The 25,779-nt window shown below is 38.5% G+C and overlaps 1 protein-coding gene across 1 annotated transcript; it reads right to left on the bottom strand.

Moving 5' to 3' along the window:
* dnajc5ga (DnaJ (Hsp40) homolog, subfamily C, member 5 gamma a) lies at positions 1-25,628 on the bottom strand. Its single transcript, XM_080883313.1, has 7 exons — positions 25,449-25,628; positions 13,686-13,813; positions 10,032-10,245; positions 8,637-8,793; positions 6,734-6,912; positions 5,830-5,873; positions 1-5,019 (listed from the first exon to the last, which is right to left on the bottom strand). The coding sequence occupies exons 2-5, from the start codon at positions 13,802-13,804 to the stop codon at positions 6,737-6,739; spliced, it is 666 nt and encodes a 221-aa protein (XP_080739439.1). The 5' UTR covers positions 13,805-13,813; positions 25,449-25,628; the 3' UTR covers positions 1-5,019; positions 5,830-5,873; positions 6,734-6,736.
* Positions 25,629-25,779: the final 151 nt, after the last annotated feature.

Here is a 25,779-nt window from a genome sequence, read left to right as displayed (position 1 = left end):
AATTTAAATGCAGAAATAAAATTTAAGAAAAAAAAAAAAAACAACAACAAAAGCCAACATAACTGAATAAACACAAATCGTGAAGCGACCTGCTGTGGCGACCCCTTGTGGCCAGGGAGCAAGCTGAAAGTAGCTTTATGCATCTTATTTTCTTAAGTGGTGCTAAAAAACTAAAAGTGTAACCCTTGACATAATTTACTAAGCAAGCACAAACATAAGACAAAGTTACACACTAGAAGTTATAAAATCCTGTTGTTTTATTTGGTTTCTATAATAAATTTTACATGTGGTCCACAGGGAACCACAACAGTCAGCTCTCCTATTTATCAATCCCCAGTTTCATCCAAAAATGTCTTTATCCAAATTCTTCTAAATTTGTTCACTTTCTTTTAAATTTCTTCTTCTTAAAAAAGATGAGTGCAACGTTTTTTTTCCAACCACTCAGCTTATCCACAAAAAGAAATTAGCTCCATGCTAATTGTTTTTAGCATACGCCAGTGGTTGTAGTAACCCCTTGTGGTGTCCTCGGGTCAAAAATGGTCCCTAGGTGAATAGCAAACAAGTACATGGGAATCCCGAGGACACCACACAAACAGTGCATGCTGACATGTTAGCGTCAAACATCAGCAATTCTGTTAAATCCTTTCATAAAACATGTCGCCTAATAGTAAGATTTAAAAAAAAAAAAAAATCATTTTGCTGTTTTATGGTGTTTAAAAAAACTAAACAGTATGACTGAGTGCTCACCATCATGCTTAAACTCTAATCATGTAGCAATAAATGAAAATGAAGTGCTCCGTTTCACTTTTGGATGTTATTATGGATTAAAAACAACTATGACATGCAGACGTCTGCAGACGGTTTCACTCAGAAACAAGCGGATATGTGAATAAAGAGAGCAGATATGAAGTGACTGATAAAAACTTATCAAAGGTGGTTTGTTTTTTCACAATATGATCGTACACGTAGCTCTGCATTCATTTATTATAACACACCGGGTAATACAGAAGAGTTTTAGAAGCCGAATTTAGATGCAACTATAGTTTTGGCCAGCACAGATACAAAAAAAGACCAACTAGCATTAGTACTCTAAACAGGACTGTAACGCTCCACATGACAACAACTGAACAGCTTCCACATGATGTCAGTAAACAATGCTTGAGGTTTGAAAACGTTAAAACAATCTAAAAATAACATGGGAGTAAAATATCGTTTTTTATTTAAATTAGAGACTAAGCAGTAAAAAAAAAAGCCAAGTATCAGTAACATCAGAAAATAAGAGGCCAAAAAAAAAAAGACCTTAAAAGAGCTTAGTGGGGTTTTATTTGCTCATCTTCTTTTTCCTTTCTTTTGTAGAGAGGGGCAAATAAATAAGAACAAAATAAACTTGCAGAGTAATAATATTGGTATATGATTTTAAATTCTGTTTCGAATCACAATTTCAAAATCGTTACATCCCCATTTTAAAATGCATGCACTACTAAAGGAAGAGTTGAACATTTTGGGAAATGTGCATTTCGTGTTTCATCAATACCATTTTAAATCACTAACAAAATTAAGCCAGTGAAGGGCCTTAACACATCATTCATTTAGTGGCCAACAGAGGGCAGCAACTCCAGTTTCACAACTGTATAAGAATAAGAACTTTATTTATCCCGAGGGAAACTCTTTTGTCATGTACATGCTCAAAGTAATTTTCAACTGTAGAGAGCATGCTAGACAGGCTGCCATCTGAGACGGCGCCGTATAGATGTCTAAAGGAAATGGCTCTACGCTCTTTTAATCTGTGAGTTTACAGATTAAACACGTGGCCTCGATCGCTAGTTCCACATATTAATTTTGGGTCCAGTTTGTAAGTGGTGACCTCATTAACAAACCAGAGGCTGCTTTACTTTGTAATTGACAAGTTGCTAACCTATGATTGTGCAATATCATTGGTTTTTTAGTCAGACCCACCCCTCATTCATCATGCACAGTTTCAAATCATAAAAATGGCAAAAACAGAAAAACCCCTCGGCTCAAGCCTTCATTAACACAAAGGTTGACGCTGAGGTGGTGATGTCCATCTTTTAGTTACAGTCTGATGGCAAGAAAGCATTGAAGCAAATACATTTTTAAAACAGATTCCCCAAAATGTTGAACTACTTCTTTAAGAAAAAAGGTTTGTCATTTCAGAAGACGCCCAAAGCCATCTATTCATCCATCCATGGAGATGTAGCAGAATAATGCTTAACACAATGTGTTCTGTGTTTTGAGCTTTTGTTGAAGTAAATTGCTTATTTATTGGGCTTCATCTGTCTTCCATTACAGCTTTTGAGTCAAGGAAGAAAATCAGTTTCAGACAAGTCAATAAATCAGTGCAAAGTGGATGATTCATGGAAAATGCTGGCAGCTCAAACTCTCACCAAAATCACATTACATCATTAGTAATCCTCACGTCTCAACCTTAGATGGCATTAAATCTATCAAATCACCCGTAGGGAAAGCAATTAAATCATTTGCCATCTAGAAGCAATTAGCTTTGTCATGAGCAGATCCACTGACATTTTGAGCTGGACAACACAGACATTAGCATGTCAACGATAGCAGTGACTCAATAAGTTTCTGGTGTCCCAGATTAAGAGCTGAAACAATTTGCCAACTGCGCTTTTCTTTGTCTTTGCCTCCAGATTTTGGATGAAATAATCTATAATGGAAACTAGTGTTGGATATTTCTTACCATTTTCTCACATTAAACGCAAGCAAAAAGCAATAAATAAATGTTAGCTGCAGCTTTAAAGGTGCAGACACACTGAATGACCAACTGTAATTAAAGAATGTGACTGAAATCTAAAAGAGGAAAAAAACAAAACATGAAACCAAAAACAATACAGAGGAAAAGTGCGTTTGACTCAAAGAAGGTGTATAAAACTGATGAAGCCAAAAATCTCTGTAGTGTCTGTATTTATTGTGCAATTCAAGGTGTGTCAACACAAACACTGATCCAGATTCACTAAAGCATGAAGGAAGAGCGATACCAAGTGTGCACAATGAGCAAAGATGAAGAGGAGAGCCGAATGCTTCAGGTTAGATTTAATCAATCGTGCTCATGCATTGAATTACTTTAGACAAAGTATTCCTGGGTGATTCTGCAAAATAACAGACAACAGTGAGTGCATTTGGGGCTTGTATTTTTAGTCACTGCTGCAATTATTCTTGAAGGTACAGCGCTGCCAGGGTCAGGTTAGTACATAAAGGAGGACTTTCCTGCCCAGAAACTAAGAACAGATCAGTAAGGATGCAGGAATGAATGGATCAGTCCTGCAGTTAAAGGGCGAGTGCCTGAAATTTGCAGTAAAGATGATTGATTGCTTGCTCATTACTCTTTTTAAAGGCTGCAAATAAATGTCCAAAGCATCCCCAAATAGAAAGCAATAGTGGTGCAATTAAATCAAGAGATTGCCCTGCAATCTAGTCTTAGTGAATCTGGAGCTGAGTTCATAGATCAAGTAACTTTCAGGGTTTCTGCAGTTCTGAATGTAAGAGGTACAATAAAAGAAGAAAAATGGCAACAGACCCGTCTGACACGGTGCATAGACTGAAATGCATAATATACACACAGCTTTGACAATCTGAACCGTGGCTTACAGAGCAAATGGCATTTCTAGAAACTATCGGCCTGGGCTACATGAAGCTGTCGGCTTTGGTCTACCGAATAATCTGACTGCAACACAAAAAAGAAAACAAAACAAAAAAAACCCCGCAATATATATATAAAAAAAATAAGTAAATCTAACAGAAAGTTATTTCTAGTTAAAAGACTATGGCATCTGTAATTGTCCATTTCAGTCGGCAGATTATTATTGGGGGGGTACTTTTTATTTTTTCCCCGCTGAGGGTGGCACATGATGTCATAAGGGCTCGTGTTCATTTACAGTTTGCATGTCTGCAAGCTCAGCAATTGTCCCATGTTTGTCGTTTGAGGTGAGTTCCAGTGCTGTACAAGAAGAGGCATGCAGCCGTACAAGTTGCATGCGCGCCGGGGTGGAAGCGTCAAGTCCACTCCTGATCGAAGCTCAAAGATTAGGCTCAGACATTTATTGTTAAAGCAATGAAATGTAACAGTGTCCTGATTGAAAACTTTTTACATGGTGAAGCATCTGTTAGACTTCCTGCCGCCTCTGAAGGTTATTTTAATTTTTTATTTATTTATTTTTTTTACACAACCATCGATGGGACTAGTTTGAGACATTAGAGGACGACAATGCAACATTTAACTAAATGCGATTGTTCACGAAGAAGAAGAAATGTGTAGTTCTTGTCTTGCCACTGATATGAACACACAAAGAGTGGCAATGAATTTACCACCAACGTGTATGGGTTTCTTCAGAGGGCAACTCCTAGGCAGGTTAACGAGGTAAAACAGAAAATAAGTGCTCCTGCTGGTGACCAATGGAGTCCAACATGATGGGAGGCGGTTAAGATTGTGACAGGAAAAAAAAAGGTAATAAGTTCCAGTCCCGGTTTGGATAGCAGGTAAACAATCAAAGCCACCTCTACGTGACTTTTTTTTTTTTTTCTCGGCCCTCATGTCCCCATTTTTGCAATTTTGCTGGCCAGTGTCAGACCTTTACTGGTTAGAATGGAATGACCAGAAGAGATGGACTTTAAGCCTAGCCCTGGATAACTGGACTGCTATCAAGGTAACATCCAGCCCAGGCTGGACATGTGTGAAGGTGGAAGAAGAGAGGAGACTTGTTAGAGGATGGCTTGTGGTCTTAATAGCTGGCCTGAAATTATCCTCCATGACGCTCGTAGCATCTAGTAGGTTAATCTGCGTGAATACTTCTCCGTATTTTAAGTTCCATGAAGGGAGCCGGGAGCATTTCAGTGCCCACCTGGCAGGGTTTGTTTGGTGGCTCGGGTAGGTCTGGGTGGATCAGGCCTGAACTGTGGGTTGGCTGGTGACAGCGGGCTGGTTTCTCTCTGGGTCGCTGGCAGCAGTCAGATGTGGCTGGGTCATAAGAGGGGCGCAGAAGGCTGAAGGGGGAAAAAGAGGAAGTCAAAATCAGATTAAAAATAGTTATATCAGGTTAATTACAACTTTAATCATACTTCAAGAAGCTTCTGTCTTTTATTCCAGTCTTGGCAACTGTATATCCAACCTTAGCACATACTGCTGCAGAGACAAGTAAGTGAAATTCCAACTATGAGGTTGCTTAGAATGAGCTTTTCATATTTTATTTTATTTTTTCCACTGTGTATGTAGGACACATACAAACACCTTATCTAACAACGTAAACCTAACCACGCTCTGGCTATGCAAATAATGCACTGCTATTATTTGCATAGCCAATAACAGCAGTGCATAGCTTCCACCTAATTCAAAAGTGTTATCCTAACTCTAGACATTCAATTTAAATTAATTTATAGTATTGGTATCCTTGTTGTTACAGACATTTGATTCAATACTTGTGTTGGTGTGTCTGCACTGCTCTGCCAACACATGTGAAACTGAGATGTTTATGTTGGAATTGGAGCCAATAAATATTTTACTGAGGGGGAAAAAAAAAAAAGACTTCAAAAGCAAGAGAAAACTAGTATCCATCTACATTAGCAGGTCTACAGCCCACACAGTAGATTTAACACTGTACTGTAGATCAAGGAATTAAAAGTTAATATTTAATGACTGAGAATAGCCACATCAAAATGACCCTGAGAAATGAACAAAATAAGCTGTTTGTCTGCCCAACCACTAATTAAGTTACACAGACCACTTTCTCAGTATGTTCAAACCAACTGTTTATATTCCAAGTTTCACTTTTAAAATCATCATCCGTTGTATCTTACCTTCCTGCTTTTGCTAGTTGAGGCTTATCCACACCATCACTTTCCTGTAGAAGACAAAGGCACACTTTCAAAATTAAGCCAAACATTGACATACGGAGCATGAAATAAATAAGGTATAACTCTTCTGCCCTATTGTAAGGCCTCGTCTTATTCTAAGATAAAGCAAACCTCTTATTTTACCTGTAGGTTTTAGGGGAACTTACCTTTAAAAACTTTCTTATCGTACAACAGACCTGGAAATTACGTCAAGAATATCCAAGTTATCTATATAACTAGTTTTATGTTTTAAACAGCAAGCTATAAATTAGCCAAAGGGAACAAAGCTACTACAAGAGGGCAAAAGGGTCATCAGTTTGTTTTCCCCCATCTTACAAATGTAATGCTGTGCAAAGTTAACGTCCACATTTCAGTGAATGTGATATAACACTCCACATCCCATCTGAATAACTTAATTTGGACCTCTCTTTTCACAGGACAAATGCTAAAAATATCCCATAATCGTATCATCTGACAACAAGCAGAAATAATGAGCACACAACAATGTTGTACAAAGTGCCACCAACACGACATCACCATGCTCACGTTATGACAGCACCTAATGTGACACGGGTAAGGAATAAGAGACATGCAGGTACAAGACGACTAGAACAACACAGTGACTGATGCAGTGAATGTGCATGACGATGGTAAGTGGACAGCAGGAGCAGTTTTTTCTTTTAAACGGATGAGTGAGTAAGCAGAAGCTGCGTGCTGCCAGCGGACATGCAACATGGAGCGTGAAGATGGGTGAGGATGGGCCAAGACGGCTTTGTTTACGTGACAACATGGATGGATGACAACGTGACACATAAAAAAAAATAAAACAAAATAAAAAATTTTAAAAAGCAGTAGACGTGGCTCTTACAAGTCATTTTAAATCTGGTACGCTCTCCCCAGGTCTATCTTCCACTACTGGGTTGACTGAAGTTGGCGACTGGGGCTCAGGTGGCGGCATTGGCATAGGCAGGGGGATGGGCATGCTCTTTCCTTCTGGGGTTTCTGGACCCAGATTAGATGTAGGCTGGCCTATGATTACTGTGTTACCTGTTGGATTGGAGCATGAAAACACGAATCCTGAAGCATAAGAGCATGTTTAATCCACTGATGATGCAACAGAGACCTTAGAGCTGACTTTGATTTTTGTATTTATTTATTAAAGTTAGTGTTTAAACTCTAGAAAGCAAGAAGTAAAATATTTTTTTTAAAGAAAAGCTCAATTTAAAAGCAATAAATAAAGAAATAAACACCTCAGCATGTTATAGTTTATGCATTCGTTATGCTTTGAAGCTTTATCACACGTTCAGATTTTAACACAGTCGACCAAAGACACAGGTCATTCTGTAAAATGTGTACACAGAAAAGTCCCCGCTTCAGCAGGCCTGCTGAAAGAAAAGGGCTACATCATGAAGAAACAGTTTAACAGTTTTAATGAAACGAGCCAGAGCCGCAGGAGAGGCGTTTGTAGTGTGCTCTACAGCCACATCCAACAGAAATATTTGTAGAATTTACAGCATTTCTTTTTAAACAGATCTACAAATGGGCATTGCCACGTCACTTAATGTGATTAAATGCCTTTTTCCCTTCTTTTATGAGGTCTTGATTATACTTTCTGCATCTGTGAGCCTGCTTGGGTCAGTGTGGATGTCTGTATGTTGGCCAATTTCTTGTGACCCCGCAGGACTTTAAATTACAATGCACCAACTGTGTACGTGCCCCAGATGGCAAATTTCAAGCAGACTTCAAAGAAATATACCAGCAATGACTACCCGAGTGTCTCCAGCTGGCTGGAGTCTAATCAAAGCTTGAGCTGTCAGCACTATTGGTCTCTGCACACTGTTTACTTCAGGTCTTACTCCATTTATTAACACTTCTGAATAGTTTCTGAAAAGCACATGTCACAGATTTCTTCAAGAGTGATCACAACTAAACTGGAGGGGGATGAAAAATAAAACAAACTAGACTCATCAGCAGATTAATCTGCAGAAAATAACTTGACAATTTTTTCATGTTTGTCATAATGATTCTGTGTAGAATAAATTTGTACAAGCACTGATTCCACTTTACACATCACACGCACACAGCCTCAGGCTCACATTTACTGGATGACTTTATCAAAGTGGTTGACATTTAATAACTGGTGGCTACAGTCTTTTGCCTCTATGACGGAAGTAAAAAAAAAATTTAAAAAATGACTTTGTTTTGTCTATTGGATGCACAAATACCAATTCAGACTTGATCACAAATGAAAAATTACAATTTAGCGCAAATCTGATGAGAAAATAAATGAAAGTCATTTATCATTTTGTTCAGCTTGAGCCGAAATGATGGAAAGAGAGATTGTAGCCAACAAATAATCACACCAGAGGAAGTAAAAGCCCACCAGCGCACACTCGTTTGTCTTGCGTGGTCTGCTTTTGGCAGCGGCTGACAGCGTCAGTTGGTTGTCACCCGTCAGCCCTCAATAACTTTGCCCATTCCCTTTGTGGCTGCCTCCTGAGGCATGCTAGTTTTCTAAATACTGCCCCCCTAACTACGCCCACAGGCCTCACACAGTGGAGGCTGTGGCCTGTGGGGGTTTGGCTGGTGAGTGGTTGTCCTTGTGAAAAAGACTTCATAGTCTAATCCACTGACCCTGCGACGTCAACCAAATCCATCATTTTTTAATGATCTTATTTGGGTTTCAACTGAACTATAATTAAACACTTGCAAGATGTTTCCAAAGGTACCAGTAACAGTGTTAAATAACCTTGGATTATGATTTTTCTTACCTCCGTCCTGATCTGCTTTGATCTGGGCCTCCAGGTCTTCGGGGTTGACGTACTGGTAGTTTTCATCGTCATCTGGAGGTTTGCACTTCCCGCAGCAGAAACAGCAGCAGCAGCAACAGCAGCAGCAAGTGAATAATGTACAGCACAGCACCAGACCCTACAGGGATTAACATGCAAACAGATTTTTAGCCATATGACACAGAGGATCTAAAAAGAACTTTAATCTTAATCTCCAACAAATTATTGACAGCAAACAGTGAGGATTTCATCCAATCCTTTATAAACAGATTACAGATGTCATTTTGCACAGTCAGTGCTTCTGTCACCATATTCAAGACTCATGAATGTGTAACAATCATAATTCATCTAAGACAATCACATAAAGAAAGAAAGGAAAAAAAAACCCTCCCCAAAAATGTTTAATTTGTAATTTCCCTAAATGGATTTTAGAGGCACAGAACATCTTTTGGGCGCAGGGACTGTAAAACCACATTACGAGCCTCACAAAGCCAGCATTCACTGCAGTTATGTTCGCACTCACTGTACTGTTATCCATCCCTAAACACTGACTATGAGGCACAGATGGAAATGGTGCATTTCTGCAGACGCAGAGGGTGACAGCTCACACCAGCAAGAAAACACCAGATCACGTTTCATATTGTACTCACGCTACAAAGATTGATCTAGCCTACTATGATCTGTAGCCATGATTAGAAAAAAAAAAAAAGAAAGAAGAAAAAAAAGTGCCACCAATCAGGAATCAGCCTGGTAAAGCACGGGCTGCTGGGAAATTAGTCAAGCGTGAAACTCCTTTATAAACCTGATCACTTTGCTCTAAAAAAATACCTATTAGCTCAGTTAACGGTTACAGATTATTATAAAAGCAAAAATAATCCTGTTTAACACAAACAGCAGATCAGTTTATTCTACCAGACTTCTAATACACAGACCTTGAACTGCATTAACAATATGTTGCTGTTACAATATGCACCACTAAGTACACATTAACTTATATTTTTGAAGTACACTGCACATTACCAAATAAAGGCATAAACCATTTTGTCCCAAAATGGTCAAATATATTTAGTAAATCCAGCTGAGCCACTTTCACACACGGCTGGGTTGTTGGGACAATGCTGGGAGAATCAGGTCTGCACATTTCACAGGAAGTAGCCAACTACAGATGTGTGCTGCCTTAGAAGAGCACGTATAAGTCAGGACATACATTTCTTTACTCTCACATAGGCTTAATTGGACATTGAGCCTATGTGCACCAGTGGGCTGTCAGGTTAAGGACCTTTGTATTCTGAGACAAAGCTCTTTAGGATAATTTCGAGAATGTTTGAAAACAGTTTAGAAGTCAGAGATGGCACACAAAAACACAAACACACCAACCTTAAACCACCATTTGGACATGAGAAAGTAGTACTTGACGCTCTCCTCTCCAAACTGTTCGGACACATAAAGGCCCATGGAGCCATATTCGTCGTAAATCTTCCTCTTGTTCTCATCATTTAAAATTGAGTTCGCATTGTTGATCTCCTTAAACTTCTCCGCTGCCTCTGGGTTGTCTGGGTTCTTGTCCGGGTGGTACTTCAGTGCTAGTTTTCTGTCAGGAGAGAAAGGAAAAGATCAACAAAATTATTGATCGTCTGCTCCAAATGTGCCAGAAAGAATCTGCTGCAAGTGTGAGTGAGGAAGAAATATCACATGGTTCCCTCACAGGCTCAAGCCCAGGATGTCATGGTTTAAAATTACATACACATAAAATTACAACCATATTATTTTCCACCACTTTCAACTCTAATGACCGGCTTAATCTTTTTCACATTATATTGCAGACTGTATACTGTACTCCTATCTAAAACTGATGAAAATAGCCTGACCATGGAACTAATCATAATATCCAATAGTTGTAGCCGTAACTATAACGTTAAATACCTTAGTGAAAATTATAAACGATTGTAAACTGTTATAAACTGCAAAGAAGGTGGAATGTCAACATGTCAGCTTGGGTTCTGGAAACTTTCAAACTGTTAAAAAAATAAATAAATAAAAACTCTATAATGTCACAAGTCTATCCCACACATGAAACTACATTAAAGTAAACAAGCAGCAGTATTATTTGTTTGTTCCATGAAAGTAAAATTAAAGCTTTAACTGTGATTTTGAGGCAGCTAATCAATTTGCACTTTCCCTATTTATTTCCTGAATTATAAGAATCTGAAGTGTCTGAAGAATCTTAAGTAAATGCATTACAGATATCATTTGAAATGCTTTCATGTCAGTCGTCTGCACTTTTACAGACAGAATTAACAGACAACTTGTAAAGAAATATTTCTGAACAGCACTTTAGTTATCTGGCAGCTTATGAGTAAACACTATCAGGGACACAAATAACACATTTGAACAGAGTAGTAGCACAGAATCCACCTGCTGTTCAAACCTTCTGTTTGCAGACAAAGAAACTTGGGAGCTGTAATTTGTGAGTCATGCAAAGTAGGGCTGCCACGATTAGTCGACTAGTCACGATTACGTCAACTATCAAAATCGTCGATGACCAATTTAATAGTCAACGCGTCGTTTGAAGCTTTGTAAGATCCCAAAAGACGCAGGACTAAGTAGTAGGATTTAAGAGTGTAATAACGGACTGAAACAGAAGATGGCAGCACTGCATGTACAAGGATGCCAACCGTTAAACCCTGAAGAAGAAGCTCTGTCCCAGAATTTATAGTGCGGCCCTGCTTAGTTTCCAACAATGGCGGCAGCTAGTTAGTTTTAATTTTACTCTTATTATTCTTTCTGGGTCACAAAATAAACGTTTAACACATTTTCAGGCAAGAATGTAGCTGTGTAAACCTCAAATATCTGCTCAGTTTATCAAGACATCTCATATTTTCAAAAGCGCTTCGACGTTTTCAGAGACATCTGTTACCCACCAGCTCGATACCTAGCCTGGGTTCAAGGCTCACTAGAGCCCGTGAGAACACCGGACTCCCGGCAAATCGTTGTCAAACCCACCGCCGTCTTTCGCTGCTCAGGTTAAACGTATATGAGTCACTTAGATAACTTAAAATGTTATTGTTTGGCTTTTTTTAGTATTTTATTTGTTCCTGAGTAAATCAGTTTGGCTGAGATTCAAGTTATAGTTTTTACACAGCTGAATAAACGTCAAGCATACAACTGGTCATCAGAAGTGTGAGATGCTCGAGAATATACACCGGTGTCCTGTTATATTTTAGATATCAAGGAATTTATTAAACTTCACAGAAACAATCTGCAAATTTCATTAAAAATTAAAAAATCATCTTGTCTTCATTTTTAGTTAGCACATACGCAAAACACTTAAAGCTGTAAGCTAATGATAGTTATATAAGAGCAGATGCATGCTGGTGCAATAAGCTGTAGGTTTTACGTCTAATGGATGCATGACCTGATTAGTCGACTAATCGCAAAAATAATCGGTGAATAGTCGATAGAGCAGGGCGATATGGCCAAAAATATTTATCACGATATATATTTGAAAATTTGCGATAACGATATAACTGACGATATAATTGATGCGAGACAAAATACAACTCCACAACATTACTAGCGCAAAATACAACCTTCCATTTATTTTCACTTAAACAAGAAGCTGGTTTTTATGTACATTAAAGCTTTATAAAAATGTAACAGTGCAAATGCAAATTCCTTGCTGAAAGTTTAACCAAAAGGCATTTCCAGTAGAAATGGGCTGACATATCCTGAGCATAACCATGTATAATATCCACTGAAGTTAAAAAGAGGTGCTTTGCAACATTAAACTGCAGTGTGCAGTACGCATTTTTCGGACCATAAGGTGCACGGGATTATAAGGCACATTAAGCGAAACAAAGCAGTCAGATAAATCAAACTTTATTAAACTCATTCTTCTTGCTTCCGCCACTTCTGTACCATTGATTCATTAATGTTGAATTCTCTGGCAGCTGCTCTATTCCCATGTTGTTGCAGTATATTAATGACTGACCTCGTATTGTGGATGGATTATCTCAGTTGTTCTCCTGACTGAAGTTTGGTCCGTTTACAGCATCCTGCCACGCGATTGCATTTGTCTCTAACTATCAGGAACCTTAACGTTAACTTTTATAAGTGGAAAAGTGTTAGTGTTCGTCCTCCAGCTTCACTGTTTATGTTATGCTAATATAGCTATGTCGCTAGCGATCACGTAGCACATCATTATATACCAACTAGCCCAACTTCAGTAACCCTACAAACGTCACTGCTGTTTAGTTTCCTGTCTTCATTTATGTTGGAAGTGATAGCAGAGCTGTAAGTTTGAATTTTTTCAGAAATCTCTCAGTCAGAACATGCTATATCATGCTTAGGTAACTAGCGAAACTAGCGAGCTAACTTCCGCTAGCTTCCTGCTAACTTCTAACTCCGTTAAATGTAATAAATTCTGTTTTCATGGATGCCTGGAAGTTAAACTTCATAATTACACCTGGTAAAGCAGCAATGCTGATTGTTTTATTAAAGATGAAAGAATTTAGACAGTTTTTAACTCTCAGTGATGCTGCAGTGTTCGTTTGACCTGAAAAAGACGAAGTTTAGGACCCAGATTACTCCCAGATTTAAGAGCATCTTAGTCCGACAAATACGACAATAACGACGGCCGCTTGCATGTTCTGCAAAAAAATGTGCTTTGTCGTGTATCAGACGGACAAACACCAAACCAGTTCCACATCACTGAAGTTGCACCATTTTTACAAACCAATTCTGGTTCATCTGTTTCACTCAACAATCGGCCATGTGCGTATGAAAACAAAGGCACTGCGCATGCGCGTTTTACTCATATTCTATCGCGATATTTCATTTTCCTATCGTTGCCTAACATTATACCGGTATTACCGTGAACGGTATAATATGGCCCAGCCCTACTAGTCGACTATCAAAATAATCGTTTGTGGCAGCCCTAATGCAAAGCCACTCTAACGGTCCAAAATTAAGAATATGGGCAAAACAACAAAAAGAACTTTAATAAAGAGAAGTAACTAAAGTCCAGCTTACCTGTACGCTTTCTTGATTTCCTCTGCAGACGCTCCTTTCTCCAGACCTAGCACCTTGTACACACTCTCCCCAGAGGTGGACATCTTCCTTTGGGGGCGGGAGGAGTTTGGTTCAGCCATGGCTCACCTCTGTAATTAAAAGAGATCAAACTTATTAGGAGGCGCTGATACATAAAAAGCTCAGAATTCAAATGATTTATTTAAAGAATCTAAATACTCAGGCCAGTGTTAATTACCAAAGTAGTGCAGAAGGTGAGGTTCACCAAGGCAGAGGTGGTGTAAATAAAGAAGAAGTAAAGAAAAAGATACTGTTTTTCACTTTTCACTACAATAGGGAGACATAAATCAGCTGTTTAATATACCAAAGAAAATAAGGACACACCAGACAAAATAAATAGTGCTACAAAAAAAACAAAAAACAAAACATAATCATAACACCCTCGGTTTGACTTACTTCCTGGTTCCTTGTCTGCCTCTCTACTGTTGTTCAGCATACCTCAAGTTTACGTCTGACCTTTATTGTTTCGGTTCACTACAGTGCTTACTTCAAATGCAATTTTCTCCAACAGTGAACAAATAACAGCTTTAAAAACCCAATGTAGACTAAAAAGACAAACTGACGTAGTTGGCCAAGCTCTGGTGAACATACTGGAACATCTACCAGCTAAAGAGCCACATATTTACTTAAAGACTAAGTAAAATAGGGAATATAGTGTATGCTTTCTAATAACAAGCAACGGTGACTGCACAAGTTGCAGATGTACAGTTGCATGTTACACAGGATCTGTGTAGCATTAGTTGCTTTCGATTGACCAGTTCTCCCATTTCTCAGCCTGTCCTCATGTCTTCTAGTTTCAATAAGCTAAGATCACAATAGTAAAAAGCTCAGTGCTGCATTTCACATGCCAACGTGGCACATCACGATGGCCGTCTCCAAAAACACCCTTCATTAACCACCAATGATGACGTTGCTGTAACACTGCTAGATTTGAAAATAACTTTCTGCAACAAGCTTCACAAATCAGCTTAAACTTGACAGTAATTAGTTCTATTGCACCTTCTGGGCAAATCCTGTCTTTTTAAGACAGCTTTTGTTGTGCACATCTTCGAGGCAAATGCAGTTATTTTTGTCCTCTCCGCCTCCTTCAGTGAAAATGCAGAGAAATGTTTAGAGAAAAGGGTATAACATGATACTAGCAACCCTGAGTATGCAAGCCACTGAGAAGAGAGTAGGAGAAGCCTCCTTTATGGAGGCAATGAATCACACAAGTATTTAGAAGCAGAGAGTTAGTGTTTCACAATTACTCCATACAAAATGGATTTCTGATGAACTACGATTACTGTACGCGTACACAAATACACTCACATTGAGTCATACTGAGCCACACGAATAATGCCACCCAGGTCATTGACTAAAGAAGATTACATTTTGCTGATCTCACAGATTACCCGTCCAAGTCCATGTCAGACAGGGCCAACGTTCTGGTCAGAGGCCAGCAAGACAACTGCACAGATATGTGCAACAAACCAATCGACTGTCATAAGCGTTTAACTGTAACCCTTGTAATTCTACATCCTGAATCCAAGGAATCCTTGACAGTAAATAATTAACACAAAAATGAAACAACTAAGAGATGTATTCACACAGGATTAATTTTTCCATCTGGCACACTTTGCCTTTGGGATTTTTATTCTACTCATTACAGACGAAGCAGATTTGCAAAAGGATTAAATTTAGATGAATATGTAACAGTTACTAATTAGAGAGATCACAGCTAACACTACAGATTTGTGAATGGGGCTTTTGTTATGTCATCTAACCATTACAAAGTTCTGTGCCATTAATATATGAACTCAGATATTAACTTTATCAATATTGTACCATTCTGAGTAATGTCTGTAAGAATTAACTAGTTCCCCTCATTTAATTGTGCAAACTGAAACATGTTTTTGAAGTGATTATAATTAAGCGGGATCTACTATGCTTATTTCTTGCTCCATATCTTATTTTTGTTTTAGTCCTGGACTAGAGTAGCTTTGCATTAGGGCTGGGCCATATTATACCGTTCACGGTAATACCGGTATAATGTTAGGCAACGATAGGAAAATGAAATATCGCGATAGAATATGAGTAAAACGCGCATGCGCGGTGCCTTTGTTTTCATACGCACATGGCCGATTGTTGAGTGAAACAGATGAACCAGAATTGGTTTGTAAAAATGGTGCAACTTCAGTGATGTGGAACTGGTTTGGTGTTTGTCCGTCTGATACACGACAAAGCACATTTTTTTGCAGAACATGCAAGCGGCCGTCGTTATTGTCGTATTTGTCGGACTAAGATGCTCTTAAATCTGGGAGTAATCTGGGTCCTAAACTTCGTCTTTTTCAGGTCAAACGAACACTGCAGCATCACTGGGAGTTAAAACTGTCTAAATTCTTTCATCTTTAATGAAATGATCAGCATTGCTGCTTTACCAGGTGTAACTATGAAGTTTAACTTCCAGGCATCCATGAAAACAAAATTTACTACATTTAACGGAGTTAGAAGTTAGCAGGAAGCTAGCGGAAGTTAGCTCGCTAGTTTCGCTAGTTACCTAAGCATGATATTGCATGTTCTGACAGAGATTTCTGGAAAAATTCAAACGTACAGCTCTGCTATCACGTCCAACATAAATGAAGACAGGAAACTAAACAGCAGTGATGTTTGTAAAGTTACTGAAGTTGGGCTAGCTGGTATATAATGATGTGCTACGTGATCGCTAGCGACACAGCTATGTTAGCATAACATAAACAGTGAAGCTGGAGGATGAACACTAACACTTTTCCACTTATAAAAGTTAACGTTAAAGTTCCTGATAGTTAGAGACAAATGCAATCGCATGGCAGGATGCTGTAAATGGACCAAACTTCAGTCAGGAGAACAACTGAGATAATCCATCCACAATACAAGGTTAGTCATTAATATACTGCAACAACATGGGAATAGAGCAGAATTCATTCATTAATGAATCAATGGTACAGAAGTGGAGGAAGCAAGAAGAAAGAGTTTAATAAAGTTTGATTTATCTGACTGCTTTGTTTCGCTTAATGTGCCTTATAATCCCATGTACCTTATGGTCCGAAAAATACGTACTGCACATTGCAGTTTAATGTTGCAAAGCACCTCTTTTTAACTTCAGTGGATATTATACATGGTTATGCTCAGGATATGTCAGGCCCATTTCTACTGGAAATGCCTTTTGGTTAAACTTTCAGCAAGGAATTTGCATTTGCACTGTTAATTTTTTATAAAGCTTTAATGTACATAAAAACCAGCTTCTTGTTTAAGTGAAAATAAATGGAAGGATGTCTTTTTGCGCTAGTAATGTTGTGGAGTTGTATTTTGTCTCGCATCAATTATATCGTCAGTTATATCGTTATCGCAAATTTTCAAATACCGTAATTGTCGGGCTATAAGCCGCTACTTTTTGCACCAGCTTTGAACCCTGCGGCTTTTAGTCAGGTGTGGCTTTTCTATGGATTGTCCATGATTTTTGTGATATCGTAAGACGATTTGTTTTGTTTGTTCCGGTGTTGTACGGCACTACGTTGCCTGGCGGAAGGGCATGTCATCAGACACACAGTATCGGGTTCAAGAGTGGTATGTTGGTCACATGTCCATCCGCCAGGCAACATAGTGCCGTACAAGTAGCGCGAAAAACAAACTTCAAAGTAGCGCTACACGTTCAGCGGGAGTCGTGGATGATGTGCGGCGATAAACGTGCGAAAAGCAAGTTATGCCCAACTCAACCGGTGGAATCTGACAGCGTGGAAAAGTGTGAAAACATCCATGATCACCAACGGATTTCGAAGGGCTGGACTGCTGCATGATGGAGAGGAGGACACCGCCACGGCCCTTCAGAGGGTGTTCGACTCTGACACTGACAACAAAGGAAAGAAGCTGAGAGTGGATAACGTAGCCATCCTGAGCCTGTTCGTATCCGACACTGGAGAAGAGGACTTTGGTGGTTTTAGTGCGCAGGAAGATGGTGGTGAATGACTGACTTTTCTTCTTGTTAAAGCCATGTCACTGCACCTGAGCCTAAAAGGTAGTCCAATCTATTTTTCTGGTGTGCCCTAGGTTATTGTTATGTACTACATTTGTTACTCATTTATGAAGCACAGTACATGTTTCCTACTTGTAATTACCGCTACTTGTACATATACCTAAAAAGTTATGCAAATATGTACCCATAACTTGTTTTTCAAAATATTAATAAAAGGGGTGTGTCTCCAAACAGCCATCTCTTTCCTGACAATTCGCTTTGTGCATATTCTCTTACATATGATAAGTCAACATTGAAACACCTGCGGCTTTTAGTCAGGTGCGGCTAATGTATGTACAAAACAGGATTTTCCCCTGATTTTAGCTTGTGCGGCTAATATTCAGGTGCGCTTTGTAGTCCGGGAAATACGGTATATATCGTGATAAATATTTTTGGCCATATCGCCCTGCTCTACTTTGCATGAATCAAAGATTAAAGTTATCCTTATTTATGTTATACTGGGCTTTGGTCCAGCCCCTTAATTCACTGGTCTGAAAAACAAAACAAAGCTAATGAAATGGTCAGACATAACAGAGCTGCATATCAGATAAGCAAACATTGACTCTCTGCCTTTAACATATACAGGAACCCTGGAATATATTCACACGTTGAACCTGAACTGCACTTAAACCTCATTTTGTGCCATTTAATGGCAAGAAAATGTTTAACTGCAAGAAAAACATCTTGTGTTTCTGTGGGTGTCCTTCAAAGAAAAGCCTTTTCTTCTTTTATCAAATCTACAGTTTAATGTTAATTTTGCATTTAACAAGAGGGAAAAAGATCAAATTCAATTCAAACTCTAGCTCAAAACCAGTGAGCGAAAACAACTTTGTTGATATTGCGTTCTCATCCAGATAGTTAAGAGCGCCCTGATGTGAGAACAAAATAATTGGCTTCAAACTGCTCATGTGGATTTGCAATTTTAACAGATGGCACTTAAAGGTAGCATATTTTATTCACTTGGTTCCCGATTCAGTCAGATCAACAGATTTAGGTCACTTTAGAGTTTATATAAACACAGAGCAGACAAAACATATTTCTGAGTATTTTTGGAAAAATTGCAGCTCATGAATGTGAAACTCAAGTTCTCTCAGCTCAGTGGATTCACAGCTGGCTGATTTAGAAAATTACCTTGCTCTGGTAGGAGTGTCTCTGCAGGATAACACTGATAACACATTCAATTAAAGAAAATAAAATAAAATAAAATAAATGGCATTTATATTTCACTGTATAAAATAAATCTGTACAGAAGGATACATCTTAGAATGAACTCCTGAGTCGATAAGCAGAAGTGTCATAATGAGCACACGTGACAACCACCGTATTGTCTGCCAGACTGTACCGCTGGAGGACTCTCACATATTGCATAACAAAGTATGTTTATCACCCTTTTATTACAAAGCATTTGTTAATTCTTCTTACAGTCTGACTTTCCATTTACAAGTAAGCGTTTGTGTTCTTTCCCACTTTCTGTATATCCACCACTTTGGACCTCCATCAGTTTGCCTACTGCACCAACAGGTCAACAGAGGACACCATCACCACAGCGATCCACGTTGCCATGACTCATCTGAACAATCCCAGCACTTATGTCAGAATGATGCTCAGTGGCTTTGTACCTGTGCTAAGCACAATGACAACAGTGCATCTAATCTAAAGAAAAATCTATTTGAATAATAATAATAATAATAATAATAATAATAATAATATCCAAAATATTATACAGATCTATTGATAGCTGCAGCAATAACATAATAACTGGGTTGTGCTAAAAATGCACACTGGAGACTGGAAAAAAAGACAAAATCCAGTAAGGCTTTTGACTGAAATAAACCCTCCAAATAAGAGTTCAAAAAGGACAATTTTTCCTCTGTGATGGAAGCTCTGCAGGCCCAGATGGCGTTACTGCTGAAGCCAAGAGAGCTGATGTAAATACATCTCGAAACATGGTGCACAAAACAAGGGGCAGGCATGCAGGCAGGAGGGGCAGCATTTACACAGACAAGCCTTCAATATTCCTAAAATAATCCTTTGTGATCACCAAACCGCTCTGAGGAAATGTACTACGCTTTGATCAAACTGCAACTCGCAGCGAAGCAATCGATCGAGACCCACTCAGCCAGGTCTATTAGGTTAATTAGCCAACTGCAGTCTTTGTGGTGCAGACTTTAGAAATCCGCCCAGCATGTATGCAAATGGAGCTCGCCAATATGAAACGACAATATGAAAATGAACCAACAGGAGTACAAAAGCTGGAAACACAGGAAAGAGAAAGGAGTCACTGCCAAGCATTAGACAATGAGCCTTTTAAAGGGAAGATATTTATCAAAGTTTAACCACCATTTGTTTGAGGCTTTTTGCTGAGACAGTGTCAGATCAGAGGGAGAGAAAGTAAGTGAATGGGTTTTACACAGGTCTAGCTGACAAAATGAGACACTTTCAGCCAAAAACACAAGGTTTGTGGTAGAGATGAGCCTGAACAGTCAACTAGACAATCAAACCTTGCTGCTTGATGTTTGTTGTTTGCCAGAAATGCTAGATGATGAATCTACTCGTGTAAAATAATATTAACCTACAACACCACCTTCCACTAATCAGGGCTGCAGAGCCTCTATCTTTTTGAGACGGGAAGATTCAAATAGATGTAAATAAGCAAGATAGGTTGACAGCCCTGTGAAGCAGCAGAATTCCAACTAGAGCTGGGCAATATGAGGAAAATCTAATATCGCAATTTTTTTTAGGCTATATCGCAATACACAATATTTATATCATGATATGTTTAAATAACCTCTATAAACAAATGTTATTTTCAACTATATAGTGCCTAGAATTGCGCTGGTATACACATTCAAATCGACCATTCAATATTTATTTTTCTACTTTGAACACAAAAAATCTGAATGAATTGAAATGTTTTATTTTAACCATCAGTTGCACACAGAGGTTTTTCACAAACGGCTATACTGTGACAGTAAGCCTCTTTCTGTGGTCAACACTAGGCCTTTAACAAATGAGTACATCCAGCAAATAAGCAATAAAACAACTGAGATTAAAAAGATGCTCTTTTGTACTTGTAACATATAAAAATTGTAAGACAAAAGCTGCGATTAATGATGCATGGGAGAAAAAAAAAAAAAAAAAAAAAAACCTCAGTGAATTACATGCAGACATACTAAATGGTTACGATAAAGCCACTTTAACCATCGTAACCACAGCCCGGCACAATATACAAAGTCAGTCACAGACTAACCACTGAATCACAGAAAAAGAGGTGTTTTAAGGTTATGATTTTGACATTTAGGGCTCTGCATGGACAAGCACCAACATACATCAGCGATCTTTTACATCCTTACATCCCCAGCAGGTCCCTGAGGTCATGTGATCAGGGCTTGCTGGTTGTCCAGCACATGAGGTTGAAAACAAAAGGTGACAGAGCTTTTGTAACTGTGGCCACAGACTTTTGAACGCTCTCCCATTGAACGCTTTGAAAAACAGCTAAAAACTGATCTTCTTAAACTTGCTTTTGGTTGATTTTTGTTTTTATGTTTTAGCTTCTGTGAAGCACTTTGTGATTTTATTCTTGAAAGGTGCTATATAAATAAAATTTTACGTTACTTTTTTCAACTGTAGATTAACCATTGAATGTTAGAGAATTTTAATTTCGTGCACTTATTCTACAGCTTAAAATTAAATTTTTTTTAAAATATCCTGCTTGTTACGGGATAATGTGTGGAAAGCTTCCAGTACTTTTTCCTGCAATTTTACATTCATTTCTTGGACTATAAGCCCAAGAAGACCTGCTACAACAGCTTTTCCTCGTATTGGGAAAAAACTGAGATGAATTATTCTTCTTAAGATGCCATAGGCAGTGTAACTAAGAGAGGATTCAGGGTCACCTGATCCAGCCCTAACAATACGCTTTATCAAAAAGGAAAGTTTTAAGCTTAGTCATAAAAGTAGAGAGGGTGTCTGTCTCCTGAATACGAACTGGGAGCTCTCGCCACACAAACTGAAGGCTCTGCCAAAAGGCAGTTAATAAAATATACATTTATAATAATACTGACAAATGTACCAGCGCCTAAAACAGCAACTTAAAGAGACAGAAGCAGGCTATGAAAAAATCCATATTTAACAGTACTTATCACCACTGATATAACTGATAATTGACATAATTCAATTTTAAGGGTACTTACAAGCACATTTCTACTGGTGATATTTTTGAGCACAGATCCATATGTAGGAGTACTTAAATGATCATTTTCTGAACGTTATTATTAGTAAAGAACAAAGGCATCTGACTTCTGCTTTGCTCCAGCTGAACTAAGCTTTTCTATTCCTTAAGAATGGAGTGTTTGTCAAAAACCACAAGTGAAGAGAATCATGTGAGAACTGCAAGCAAAAACTCCCTAAAAAGTCCTCGATCAGTGAGGACAGCAGCTCTTCAGACAGTCTGCAACACTGCTGGGTTTAAAATAGACGTCTTTGTTGTTGAAAATAACTGTGGCTTTTAAAGGTGTGTAACATGATAACTATGTAATCGAAGCAGTCGCCCTGCCACACAGTTTAACGGATCTCTGACACACTGCTGGAAATTCAGTGTAACAGAGAGTTCATTATTACACAATACTGAATATAAACAGTTACACTCCTGGTATGCAGTACTGCAGCTGCTCTTAAAAGGTGCATACTTTTATATGCAGTATGTCTACAACTGGGGCCTACTGCATCTTATTATATTGCAACTTGAACTTTGACCATCTTGTTGTGGGAAGCTGATGGAGAAGATTGTGGCCCCAAAAGCAAGCTAAATGCTTCACCCTAAAGTCTGTAACAAATTTGAAAACTTTTCTTTTTCTTTTCAAATTTGCAGAGCCTTTCATTTTGATTCAACTGACAAATCAGCTAGATTCAAAAGAGCTACTGCCCTTAAGTGTGTTTAAGGTCATTGTAAAGGACCTTAATCATGTCTGATCGCTTCTGCCCCTGTTTTTCCCAAGTCAAACTCTCTCAACCAACCAGCTGAGCAACTGACAGACAACACCACTGTTACTTTGTATACTTAAGGAAACAATCTTTGGCTTTTTCATTCTTCAACCTCAGCTAACGGGTTTAGTCAGTAGCTTCAGGTTATTCTGAAATAAAATCAAGTTAATTTTGTCAATTATGTCCATTATTAGAGTTTGAAAAGAGGAACATACAGGATATGCACACTGTGCAACAACATCTCAATCACACGTCACTACCCCTTGATGAGTGAGATTTTTAGGTTTCTGAGTGCAGGACAGGGTGGAGAAGAGAAGGGAAATATGATAATTGACCTTTTAAATGATTATAGATTTGAAAGGGGGAAAAAAAAATCTGACAGTGGCATTGAGTCTTAAAATAACTGTTGTTTGTCATTATTTTCAAGTTTTTGGGTGTTCACTACTTGACCTACAGAAACAACAACAACAACAACAACAACTAAAGCTGCCTTAAAACAACTGAGCCAGTCCTCTCCTTTAAGATCAGGGTCATATGATGGCTATTAAAGTAGATAAAATATGTCAAATTAAATTAAGTGATATATAGTAAACCTTCAAGGCCTCAGGATATTTGCTTGGTTGGTAATCCAGCCTCAAACATCAACTGCTGCTACAAACGAGCAGCTGTCTTTATGTATGGTCGAATGCATCCAAGCTTCTACTATGGGGAAAAAAGAACAGCTGTACAGCTCACAGAAACAGGACAACAGCCAGCACTACCATGAGTGTTACTGTGCACCTCAGAGTATTTAACATCAATGCATGAGATACTGTTTAAGTTAGCAGCTCAATCATTGAGATTATTGTTAATTTATGAATCCATCTAATGGTACTTCTGCTATGTATGACAAAAGAAATTTTCTTCTCATTCATATGTCAAAACTCAGTCATCTTGCTGTTGTCATCAAAATACAAACTCAAATCTTCTTAGTCTAAAGAGAATAAGTAGAGGTCTAATCCACGGCCTTGACTTACATATTTAAACAAACCTGTAGAGGTTAAGGGCAGGAAGAATACAGCCTTCTAATCAAATATAGAGAATATTTATATTACAAAGAGAAATATAATAAGAAAGATTAGGATCTTAATACTGTGGATGCTTAATCAGTATCCACACTAATAAATAAGACAAGAGCTAAGCCTCGTCCAATAGTTAGTTTACAACATTGGAGAAAACCAGATAACCCTCACATTTGAGGTGATGAAGCAAGACAGGGAATAATATCAGTATTCCCTTAGTGAGAGATTATGTAAGGTGTTCCTGTGATGTTGAATGCAGGGCACAACAATCTATATGTACACAACGTAGATCTTAAACGAGTGGGACCTATTCTAGGTCTTTAAATTACTTTAACTGCACAGACAATCAAATATCTAACGGAAACCTAAAATTATTTCCCCATTCTTGCCTGTATCTGTGTACTTCCCAATATTTATAGATGAATACAACATTATTCTTTTTTTCAATTCTGATAAAATGCCAAAAAATAAATGCATGTAGATGATCGGTTTCTTTTGTTGTTGTTCTTACTTTACACGATTACACATAACAGACACACGTGGGCAGGGATTTAACCCAGATCTTCAATTTACTCAGTCTTACCAAGCTTATTCTATTTTACAGCAACAGAGAAAACCAGAAAATCCTCACATTTCAGAAGGTCAAACCTGAAATGATCAAACCGTCTCACAGGTAGGCTGTGAAGCAGGGTCTTCTCGAGAGAGTAAGTGCAGAGGAAAATGGTATTTTATCCTAATTGGGTCATTAGATCAATTCTGAATCTAAACAACCTGAATTTTGTCGGATTCTGATTTTTCATGTATGTGTAGAGTCAAAATAACCTAAATACTATTACACCACCATAATTTAAAACCACAGCAGGCAGCCCCCTGAGAGAAATGGGTTTTGTGGCATGTTAGGATAAAGATGAGGGTGTAATGAAGGAAGGAGTGGTGCGTGGTTGTCGTCTGTTTGTCCTTGTGCAGCGCTAATCCCTTTTGCTAATCTCCCAGCACATGGGGAACTACTTTCTATTTTACACCCCGCCATTCATAAATCCGTGATACCTTGTTTTATTTGGTTTATTCTGCCATTAATTTTGTCTCCATCTTTCTTAATCAACTAAAAATAAACCTGTCGTCCTCCTCACTGTGGCGATGACAAATAGTTAGCCTTGCTTCTATGGAGATCATTCTACCACTAAATTCATTTAATTTATGGAAAATAATTTCATTAATAAATGCACCAAAAATATGCATTAATCAACCATAAAGCTGGCAATGTGCATTGGACATGGAGATAGACCAGCCTCCATCTATAGTACATTTAAATGGTAAAATCAAATTTAAAATTAGGAGAATTTTCACTAGACTTTTCATTTTGATTGCACTTTTTTTTTAGTAAAAAAAAACAAACAAACAGGGTTTATTTCGACTGCAGAGCAAATTCTCAAATTTTCAATCAGTCGGCATCGAAATATATCTCGCTGCCGACTAAACTAACTCGTTATAGATGAGCTTCATGGTGGGGTTAACAGACTAGGGCGAACCTTAAATTGACAGATTTTTGAATGGGGTTTGGTGTACGTGACCGTGACACCTACCCACGGTTAGCTAACCTCACGCTAGCTAATTTAGTGCCCCCAAACGCCTTACCTTGTGCAAACTGAACTCTGTATATCTCGCTGTACGGTTAGCTGGATCATAGAGGCATCCGAGTTAGGCTCTTAACTCCCAATTAACGGTCGGAATCACGGTGCCGTTTGCCCGCTAGCAGCCCACTGTAGCCGGCGGGTTTCTGCTGCTTCGTGTATGGCTCCTCCTTCCAGGAAATGAAGGAAGAAGTTGCTCAGTTTTGCCAGAGCCGATGTAGGAGAGACGCTCCACATCCCGTAGCACAAGAAATGGGTACACTCAGCCGCCGAAGCACCAGGGGGCGACAATCAGATACTTAGTAGTGAAGCACCAAACTGTGATTCTAAACAAG

This window comes from Rhamphochromis sp. 'chilingali', assembly GCF_963969265.1.
Source record: "Rhamphochromis sp. 'chilingali' genome assembly, chromosome: 5".
NCBI classification, from domain to species: Eukaryota; Metazoa; Chordata; class Actinopteri; order Cichliformes; family Cichlidae; genus Rhamphochromis; species Rhamphochromis sp. 'chilingali'.
This window is presented reverse-complemented; position numbering and strand designations above follow the sequence as displayed.

Excerpts from the sequence above, each read along its gene's own strand:
- dnajc5ga (XM_080883313.1), bottom strand. The coding sequence starts at position 13,804 with ATGGCTGAACCAAACTCCTCCCGCCCCCAAAGGAAGATGTCCACCTCT. Across the intron at positions 10,246-13,685 it reads GAAATCAAGAAAGCGTACAG|AAAACTAGCACTGAAGTACC; the intron begins GTAAGCTGGACT and ends CTCTCCTGACAG. Across the intron at positions 8,794-10,031 it reads TGTCCAAATGGTGGTTTAAG|GGTCTGGTGCTGTGCTGTAC; the intron begins GTTGGTGTGTTT and ends TAATCCCTGTAG.